Raw genomic sequence first — 11,114 nt, 5'->3', positions numbered from 1 at the left:
CAGGAACGTGCATGCATTACTGATGACCACCTGATGGGGATGATCAGGGAGATGCTTGTGTGTGTTACTAGCATCTCTCAATAGGCAAAGATAATTCCTAAATAAGGGAGACTTTGAATAATCTCTAGTTAGAGCACAGATATACATTTGCATACTATTTCACAGGAGCTTCCTGCAAAATCAGTCAGACTTGGCAGCTGAGACATACACATCAGATCAGATTGCAGGGGCAACCAATGACATTCATGTGAACAGAAAGCAGTACACACGTACTATAAAAGCTATTATTTTCATGTACATATTTGAGTGAGATATTGTTTTTGTGATTTCACACCAAGGCTATCGTACATGCACTAATGATTGTCTGTTCAAACCGCCACTTTACTGTACATACACTTATTAGTACAGACTGAGTGCATAAAGATACACAGTACAATTGTACATGCTCTAGTGATCGCGACTAGACCAGGGCACCGTTTCATGGAAGTTGTCAGCCCTGACAAGTCATCAGGTCCTGACAAGTTCAGTAAAATCCTTGATTTTCATTGGCTGAGAAGCTCTGGTCTCTGACTGTTACTAATGGTAACTGTCAGAGACTGACAACTTGTCAGGGCTGACAACTCTCATGAAACGGTGCCCAAGAGAAAACATACAAAGATAGGCACACCCTTTTTGCAATGCACTAGTGCATTGATACTTTCGTGCCGCAAAATTTAATGTGATCAACATCAAGTGGTGATCTTTTCGCATGTTATTTCATTCATGTCCCAACAGTGATTTGCGAAATTCGCAAAAAACAAACCCTCACGAAAATAATATGTTTTACAATATCATGCACAAACTAAAAACAGACTAAGAAGAGTTGCCTGCTAGTAGTACATTCCAACTTGAAGTTGTCCATATTAAAATTCACAGCATGCTGCAGCTTCTGTTTGCTGACTTGTAGGATGATTCAAACCAATCACAGGCACCAGTTAGCTCTGTCTGACTTTCGCCTCGTCGTCCTTCTTGTCATTGAGGTCCCTGACCACCTCCTTCCCCGTATCCTTGGCCGTTCGCTTGGCCAGGGCCTTGACGCCGAGATTGTTCAGGTTGTGGGCCGACACCCCGATGTTTGCCACTGTCTTCAGGGAACTGTCTGTGATGCGGCCCGCATCTGTCCCATACCTACATGAACACGAAACGGGTTGGGTTAGGGGTGAAGGGAGGGACTACTACTCTGATACATAGATGTACTTCTGGTCAGAGATGAACATGCCAACCTTTTAGACTACTTATAAAAGTCAATTTAATTCCAGCATCTATTGATTCTCTCGGTAGAGATGAATGTCATCATCTATGATGATCAAAGCAAAAAGCATTACATCTGAAAAGGGATGTTGCATATGATGCACAAATATAAAATCAAAACCATCATCCCCTGATAAAAAGATGATTTGTTCTTGAAATCAACTTTAGCATTACAAGTATTGAGAGAATGATGTCTTATGGATACTGCTTTGGAATCATAAGCACAAGATTATGGGAACTCTTGCCTCCTGCATGCATGCATGTACAGAAGACATGATTTACACATTAAGTCCTTCCTGATCCACGTGTAAACACTGTATGTTTGTACCTGGCAGTACTGCTGCAATAATAATGATGGCAGGGCCTCTCTGTGAGTACTCACACTTAAAATGCTACCCTGTTACATTAAAAATTGTCATTTTTTCCCCACAGTTCCTGTGCATATACTATGTAATGGATCATCATATTTTGGTAGTTTAGAGAGACTATCTAAATTAGTAAAACTAATGGTTGCAGAATACAAATCAAAATTTTACATCCCAGCAACAAAGGTATAGAGTTTGATAAACTTCTTTTGGACATATTTTTTTTTGGAGAACCCCCCCCCCCCCTACTAAAACACAAAATAAGAGATTTCCATTAAGAGATATGACACTAATGTCTTACTTATGCTGGACAGTCTCCACTGTAGCATGAGATATGCTCTTGGCAAGTTGCACAGCAGCCGCTTCCAAACCTCTGTACACTTGTCCAAATCCTGCAGTTGAAAGGTGAGGAAAATTCAGGTTATGGAGCTCAGTTTGTGCCTCCCAATAAAAATAGTATTAAGAAAACTGATTGTTTGTTTGTACTTATAAGTTGGTTTTACTCAAAGCATCGAACACATTGGTATGTAAACAAGAGCAGGAAAGTGGCATTAGTACATTTCCAATAGTCCACAAAGTGTACTGGCATGGTGCACTACGGATCTTGCATTAGATACTGAAACACGAGTAAAACACTGGTGTGATGTCATACACATAGTTTGGGACAACTACTTCCAAAATGTCAAATTCCCTTTGTTACTCTTGTGATTCTACAGGCACTGACATTAACCACTATCCAGCATGGACAGTCTCTGTTAAAAAAAAAAAAAAAAAAAAAAAAAAAAAATCCTGCCTCAAGCACTGCCTCAGACAACACACTGGTGCAGGCAGGGAATTTACAGAGTTTTGACTGAAGTACACTGGAGTACAACTGTGAAATAATTGCCGTGATTTTTCCTCACTTGATAGAACTACTGGTAGTCTAATTCACTGCATCTTGCTCTACATGCACCTACATTTTGTACAATTGCACCTCCTCGCTAACACTGTCAATGGTCCAGCAAGTTTAGAAAATGCCATTTACTATACAGGAAATGAGATGCTGTACAAACTGCAGGACAAGTGGCCCGAATTTGAGTGACGTAAATATTTCAGATATCAAATTGGGTTTTGAATTTAGTGCACAATAGATTACGCAGATTAAAAGTGAGACAGCATCTCTCTATAATAAATGTTTGTTTTTATTGTGGGAGATATACAAAAACTACACTAGGGCTTCACTCTAATCACACAGTTATGGATCTGCACATCAAGGACATAAAAATAAGGCATGCACCCAAGATTCCAAAGTCAGTTCCCCACAGCTGATGTGTTAAATTGAATATCAAATCAGGAATCACATTTCTGCAAGATAAAGCACACAGATAGAATTTCAGACAGCTTCTGTCCCAAATAAACACTTCTTGTGGTTGTTTTGCGACAGATATCATGCTGGGGGTTCCAACTGTCCCATAATTACTCATGGATTTACACATTAGGGATGAGAAATATGATTAATGTCCAAGATTTTATCATACACAAATTTTCTTGTTGAAAGACAGTTTTGTGTATTTATCAGAGTAGCTATGATACACAGCCTTTGTCTTTGCAGAGTTGGGCAAAAGAGTGAAATTGTGTGTATTGGCCTTGAACATTACTTTACAAACCACTTTTTTCCTAAAAGCAAATTCTTTACAAATCACTCATTTGCAGACTAACATTCAAAGACTCTGCTTGCTGTACATGAACTTTAATATTAATTGATATGTTATGGGAGTCATGAATAATGCCACAAGTTGTATGCTTTGCTAAATGTGACAGTAGGGATGGAAACTTAACCACGAACACACACACACATACACATAAACAAATAAATGAACCCTAAAATGTACCTTTGATTCCACTGGCAGTGACATCCACCACCCCATCTAGCATGGCCTTTCGCTTGCCGTCCACCTCATCCTCCCCTGTGGTCAACAGCTTGTTGGCCTGCTTGCTGATGACAGGGCCCAGCTCCTCGGCAATGCGTTTGGTCATGTAGCACACCCCGTCTAACACCACGGCACTGACCTTTAACGATACATCATTATGTGAAAAAAGAATCAATTTGGGTCAAAATATCACTGAGAAGCAAATCATCGCTGGGGTGACAAGACCTTGTATCTAAAATTTTGGTGAAAATGACTTTTTTTTCATTAATGGTCAGATAATAAATTAAGTGATATCCTGTCCAAGTCCAAGCTGTCTTACTCCCAAAATGAAGCCACCATGGCATGTCAAAGGAAAGTCAATCCCATTTGATATTATAGTGCTTTGGCTGCCATGTTTTTGTTTTTTTTGTTGCTCTTCTGAACATTTGCCATTTTGTAGAAACGAGGTCTTGTCGCCCCAGCGACGATATGTACTTTGACAAAATACTTGTAGTTCTTCAATCTCTCACTTGTGCAATCATAGCTACACGCAAGCATTCCTGGGCTTTGTTCTTTGTTGTTATCAATGTAAGCTATAATAAATGTGCTATAACTGGGCTCACCTGCATACTAAATACTTTTACAAATTGAAATCAAGTATGTTAATCAATCTCATCCCTCCACTCCCTCCCCTGCCCCCCCCCCAAAAAAAAAAATATATATGGAAAATATATCAATAATTCTTGTATACTTACCTTTACTGCTACACCAGAAGCCTTCTTTGCATACAGCATGCCTGTTTGGTATTTTTCATCTATCTCCTTGGGTTGTTCATCAGGTTTTATATTTTCTTTCAACTTTTTGGCACCTGACCCTACCAGCCGACTTCCCAGCTCAGCTCCTTTTACCACACCCCATGATATCCACTCAGCACCTGTTTAATAAAAACACAAAAAAAAAGAAGATAGATTTTCATCACACACTGCGATGGACAGTCTTTGGGTTTCTTCAGCACAGCATAGTTCTTATAAGTGCAGATGGATCACAAAAATTCTTCACAATTTACAAATACAACTAAACAGATATTTATTCTGCAGGTTCAAAGATGTTATCTCCGCAGTTATTAACTGAATATGATTATACTCAATCAACATTTTCTGTCCAACATTATTCCCATGACTATGTAATACTAATGTTCTGTTTGATATGGGTGACTGATGCCAAAGTTTCATAGATTGAAATGCATAACATTACAAAAACTGAGGTTGCATTTGCATTCAAGTGTCTGCAAATATTATGCTTGAGATCATTGTAAATTTAGCAGGACAAAATAAGTACAAGTACCAGTGGTGTTGGGTGTGCCACCTTGTATGGCTCATAAAAAAGGGGCATTTAAAGAACAAGTTTACCCAAATGAAATATATGTGAGAATTGAATGAATGCACCAATATCAGTAGAACACATCAGTGAAAGTTTGAGGAAAATCAAGCAATCCATTCAAAAGTTATAAAATTCTAAACTGAAGTTTCAGCACCACCAAGACTACTAACAGTTTGTGATGTCACTTATGGAGAACAATGTGGAGAAAATATAAAGAGAAGATATGCCAAAATTTCATTTTTTATGAAAAGTGCACATTCCCTTAAAGGACACGTCCGGATGATTTTCAAATTTTTACATTTGAACATATATAAATTAGTTATACTGGGTACAGAGTTTCAGGATTTATGATGATTGGGAGGAAAAATAAGAATGTTTTCGAAGTTTATAACAAATTGCAATGAACAAGGATGATGACATGGCAGCCTCACCATAAGAATGCATGAGATGTGGCTCAAGGAAGCAGCTCAAAAGAAGAAGGCATGCATAGATTACACACAGGTGAGCTTGCAAGCATGCGGTATTGTAATGGAATGACACTGCTACATTTCTGAGATATGTGAGGCTCCTATGTCATCATGTTCAGTGTTCAGTGTAATTTGTTTAAGGTTTTTGAAAGTACTGTTTCTCTGCTCAAGAACCACAATAAATTCTACAAATCTATACATGAAGCTGTTGATTTATGTACTACATGATGTGAAATTATGAAAATCGTCCGGAATGCCCCTTTAAGTTGTTACTGATATATTATTAAGGATAACATTATTTCCCTTGCCTTCTAAAAGAGGTAAGTAAAGTACTCTTTTATTATGGTAGAAAAATGATAATATGTTGATTTTTTTTTTCTCAACATTGTTCTCTGTATGTGATGTCACAAACTGAGCCTTCTCATCCAGTGATGGCTGCACAAAAGCTTTAAGAATCCATAACTTTTGAACAAATTGTCTGATTTTTCTCAAACTTTCCCAGATGTGTTCTATTTATTGCTGCATTAACTCAATTCACACATACATTTGGATTGACTTGTCCTTTATGAGGGTCACAGAGCACTTGTATTGTGAAAATGCAAGGTTATTTCTAAGTTGCATGCATGGAAACATTTCAAAGGTGTGTTTTAACACACAAACATGGGCAATGCACACACTCTATAATGTGTGTGTTGGGGGGGGGGGGTGCTATTAAGAACTTTTACACCAATAGCACTCTCCAAACACTGACCAATTTCAATTCCCTTGGCAATCTTCCGGCCAACGATGCGCGCTGTGTGTTCTTCCCCCTCCACCGCTCCTGTTGGGACTTCCTCACCATCCATCTGTGATGAAGGTGTCCTATCTTGTTCTACAGTGCGCCCTTCAGGTACCCTGTCACTGATTTGAGGTAGGGGTGCACTGTCACGAGGTACCCGATTCCTGTCCTGCGGCACCTGTTCAGATGCTGCTTCTTCTACTTCTGGCATTTGCTCTTCTTTCATGGCTGTGAGTTGCTCAATGAGTTGTTGAAATTTTGCCTTTTGAGATCTGTAATACAAATGATAAAATAAACTGTGATGAGCAAGTCAAAGAGTATTTCTGAGAGTTTTCGTTGACTGCATTGTACTGATACAGGTACTGCATTTTAGCAATATGATGGCAAAAACAGGCAATTGGAACAAAGATCTGGAGGTTGCTGAATGTGAGTGAACTATGCAAAACATGTCAAATTTATTAAACTCGTTCCCTACAAACAAACAAAGGCTTGCAGAATCATGTCAAAATATCAGTGACATCTGCTGTTTCCTGAAAAGCATGACATATATTTCAAAATAACCTCTCCTTCAATAGTTCTCTTTCCATTTTCAAACAATAACATAAAATGAAAAAAAGAGAATACTACTGGAAGTGAAAATCAATATGAGTTCCTTTAATATCCAGCTTTCTTTAAACAAACAAACAAACATACAAGTCATAAACATGTCATCAAACAAAAGAATACAACTAGAAAGCACCTTGGAAAACTTACTTGCTGACATGCTTTGCAAATATGACACCTACACTGGCCCCTTGATCTGGTGAGCTGACATCAGGGAACATAAAGACACCGTCAGCAGCCTTCAGTGATGGGGAGCGCCCTGGTAGGAGTGGGTATAGCCACTCTCCCACCTGGAGAAATGCTGGAGGCTGATTCTGTCCGAGCCTCTCACCATCTGGAAAAGTGTAGACCCTGAGTTGGCCAGGGGAGCTAGGGGCACTCACATGACCAGAGGAATTGATGAAGAATAACTGGACACCATGGGGGATGTGCAGCACTTCCCTGGCATCAGTCGTGGACTCAGCATACGAGGGCAGGCTGCCGACGGTATCATCCTCCTCATAGATACTGAGAATGGAGTCACTCCCGCAAGCCCCATGTGACTCTGCTGAACACACACTAGATTGTGCATCCCTCTCAAGCGATTCCAACCTGGCCTTCATTTGTAGGGCCGTCTTCTTCATCTTCTTCTGCATGCTTCTTGCATGGTCCCACTCTGAACCCGTGCGCTGTGGTCCGGTGCAGTCTATCTCCATGGCTTTAGCAATGCTCTTCAGGCCAATGCTGTAGAAGCGGATAGCCTCCTTCCTGTTTGACTGCTCATCAAACTTGAGAGCCATCCGGATGTCAGCGTATGCTTTGTCATGGTGCTTTCTCAGTGTTTTCAGAGTTTCTTCACCCGATTCTACGTTTCCATCATCACTGTGCAATGGAGGATAAATATTTCTTTGTGCCTCAGCCATCGATAGTTATTGCCCTGCAAAGATATTAAATACAAGAAAATCCTGTCCGTGGCATTAAAATGAAATGATATTACAAAAATCTATCATCCCAACTCTTTTCATTTCTTTTGGAAAGACTTCCTTTTGGGACAGCCATCCCAGTCACACATCTAAACTAGACTTGGAATTTGTCAAGACTGACAAATTAGGTGATCCGATTTTTTTTTAATCAATGATTCGAGTCCTGATCGCAATAGGCATGACCATATAGGTTTCATCTGTGTTTAGAGACATTGGCCATGTGATATTTGGATTCTCATTTAGAAAAGAGAGTCAGGTCTGCTATCTTTGTTACCAAATTCGGTATACACTATAACGAAGATACAGAATGAAGTATATTTGACCATTGACCCAACTTTGCACAGCCAAGATGGCATCTGAGCAAAAAGTGGTTATTTTGTGAAATGATTCTTGTAACATGGCCTTTGCGTGTGCAAAATATGGGAAAGATAGGACATGTATTCACCAAGATACAGGTTAAAACATTTATGACCTTTGACCCTAATTTACATACCCAAGATGGTGTCTGATCAAGTAGTTGTTATTTTATGAAATAATGTACGTGACATAAATTAAACATGTGCAAAATATGGGGATGATAGGGGCTGTTTTTCTTGAGTTATTGCAAAGAAAGTTGCAGAGAGAAAGAAATATCTCAATACATCGAAGATAAGTTTGATGTCAACCAAGTTTTTTGACGTGATCTCGGCGTCGTATGAAAAAATGGAGAATCACTGATGATAGCCCAAAGTCTCAGCTACAATATATTAAAATCTGGGAGAAATTTACAGAAGAGTAAGTGAGGTAGTGCTCGATAAAGACCGTCATGTCAATTTTCATTTCCAGAAAAATTCCCTCCCATAGAGATAACACGTAAACTGGTTAAATTTGACAAGGTTACATTATATCCACTTTCAAGTGGTGAAGACATCATCCGATTAAAACTTTGATTAACAAAACTTAAAGAGTATTACATTGGCTACAACATACTAATATCTGGAAGAAATTCACCGAAGGGTAATTGAGCTAGTCGTCGATAAAGACAATCATGTCAATTTTCACATCTAGAAAAATTCCCTCCCATAGAGATAACACGTCATAATGAAGATAAAGAAAGAAGTACATATGACCTTTGACCCTACTTTGCACAGACAAGATGGCGTCTGAGCAAAAAGTGGTTATTTTGTGAAATGATTCTTGTAACATGGTCTTTACGTATGCAAAAGATGGGAAAGATAAGACATGTATTCACCAAGATACAGGATGAAACATTTTTGACCTTTGACCCTAATTTACATACCCAAGAAGGTGCCCGATCAAGTAGTTGTTATTTTATGAAATAATGTACGTGACATAAACTAAACATGTGCAAAATATAGGGCTGATAGAGCTTGTTTTTCTTGAGTTATTGCAAAGAAAGTTGCAGAAAGAAAGGAATATGAAAATACATGGAAGATAAGCTTTAATTTCAACCAAGTTTTTGGGCATGATGCCGACTGCGTATGAAAAAACGAAGGGCACACTTACGATAGCCCAAAGTCTCAGCTACAACATACTAAAATATGGGAGAAATTCACCGAAGCATAAGTGAGCTAGTGCTCGATAAAGATAGTCATGTCAGTTTTCATTTCCAGAAAAACTGCACTCCCATAGAGATAACACGTAAACTGGTCAAATTTAACAATGTTACTTTTAATCCCTTTTTACGAGGTGATGCCGTCATCCAATCAAATTGTTGTTATTATATATCTGAAAGAGCATTTAATAAGCTACAACATATTGAAATTTGGGCGAAAATCAACTAAGAATAAGTGAGATATACTTGAATGAACTTGAAATTTGATGACGTCATTTTGAAAATTTACTTTTTTAACTTTATTAAGAAATTTGATATATTTTAATCATTTTTCCAGCATTGCCAACCCATGAAATGACTTGTACAACTCATCAGCTTTCAGAATATGTAAAGAAAATGGGGGGTCACCGTCCATCCTGACGAGTAAAATCGGATTTAAAATTGGCGTTTTTTTGGCATCGTTGCACTGTATATCGCCATTGACGCGCGCGCGGAATTTCAACTTTGACGGGCCCGTATGACGTCATATTGAGTCGGATTGACTTAAAACTTGGTAGAAATATTCCTTGACATTTTAGGCATACGATAAGTGTGAAAAAACGGGAAATTTCCATTGCATATGAGCTGTGTGTGCGAATATGTGCGCGCGCGTACGCGTCCGTCCAATTTTTTCAATTTTTCAAAAAATGCTCCAAATGGTCTGAAACGTGTGCAAAAAAAATTTGAGCTCGATTTGAGCATACAAATTTTTCAACGCGCGCGTACGCGCACGTTTTAAGAGAAAATATGAATTTTGAGAATATGAGTAGAATCCGCATAACTTGAAATATATGTGACGTAAATTTCATTGAAAAATTCCATTCCATTGATGAGATATGATTGAGAATGTGTTTTCATATAATGACGTCATAGTGACGTCACGGTCGACTGATCACAATGATTTTATTAGACCCGTCGTCTTTGGGACATGATACATATATGGTATAATTTTGACATTGATAGGAAGAATACTTTCTGAGCTAATCGATACACAAACTTTGTCCAGAAATAAAGAAAGAAGAAGAAGAAGAAGAAGAACCACCAACAAAGAATCCGTACAGATACAGAAGGTGATCCGAGAGGATACTCGGATCACCTAATAAGTGCAGATCTATACAACTCTACCTAGCTACTAACTATACACAGCCCAGTCGCTGTACATGGTACGTCGCGACAGGGCTGTACGCGCGCGACCACCAACCACTAGGAGAGCGACGTAATCGTATTACGATAGCTTTGAATTTTGATACTTAACATCCTTTTTGTCACCTCAAACTCAACGAGTATACTTTTCAATATTTACTCTACATCTGATGCTATCAGTATTCAAATGTACGCAATGAAACTTACCGAAATTGATCATCATATCCAGCATGTCCACACGGTACACAATCTTTCACGCCAGGCCTAACTATACACAGCCCAGTCGCTGTACATAGCGTACGTCGCGACGTACCGACGGTCAGGAATTGCGCCAGAAAGTGTCATTTATTTGTTCCACGGACTTATCGCAAGTGGTCTCCATGGACCCAGTGTGGCGAACTATTCTTCTGTAATAGAAACATGCATTTAACGTGAGTAAAGTATTCTGTTTAAAGGAGAAAAGTATACATTTTCCTAAGTTTTGTAGTGCTAGTTGTGTTGAGGTTCCTCACTTTGAGGCTGCATGCCGCGCTCGTCAGACGCTGTTTTCGCATAGCGTAACAGCGTCTGGTCGGGCTACCTAGCTACTACTAGTACTACCTGACTACTGCTAGCCTATAACCTTGCTTGCGATACACACGGA

The 11,114-nt window shown here is 39.0% G+C and overlaps 1 protein-coding gene across 1 annotated transcript in view; it reads right to left on the bottom strand.

Annotated features, from left to right (window-relative positions):
- Positions 1-626: 626 nt before the first annotated feature.
- Positions 627-11,114, bottom strand: part of LOC140235031 (spartin-like) — a 12,266-nt gene continuing 1,778 nt past the window's right edge. The window contains exons 2-7 of the mRNA XM_072315070.1: positions 6,923-7,688; positions 6,143-6,441; positions 4,300-4,478; positions 3,527-3,704; positions 1,957-2,047; positions 627-1,167 (exon numbers count right to left, since the gene is read on the bottom strand). Coding sequence (XP_072171171.1) covers positions 975-1,167; positions 1,957-2,047; positions 3,527-3,704; positions 4,300-4,478; positions 6,143-6,441; positions 6,923-7,674 — 1,692 coding nt within the window. The 5' untranslated portion in view covers positions 7,675-7,688 and the 3' untranslated portion in view covers positions 627-974. The remainder of the gene's footprint in view (positions 1,168-1,956; positions 2,048-3,526; positions 3,705-4,299; positions 4,479-6,142; positions 6,442-6,922; positions 7,689-11,114) is intronic.

The sequence above is a fragment of the Diadema setosum genome, chromosome 11, assembly GCF_964275005.1.
Source record: "Diadema setosum chromosome 11, eeDiaSeto1, whole genome shotgun sequence".
Taxonomy (NCBI): domain Eukaryota; kingdom Metazoa; phylum Echinodermata; class Echinoidea; order Diadematoida; family Diadematidae; genus Diadema; species Diadema setosum.
This window is presented reverse-complemented; position numbering and strand designations above follow the sequence as displayed.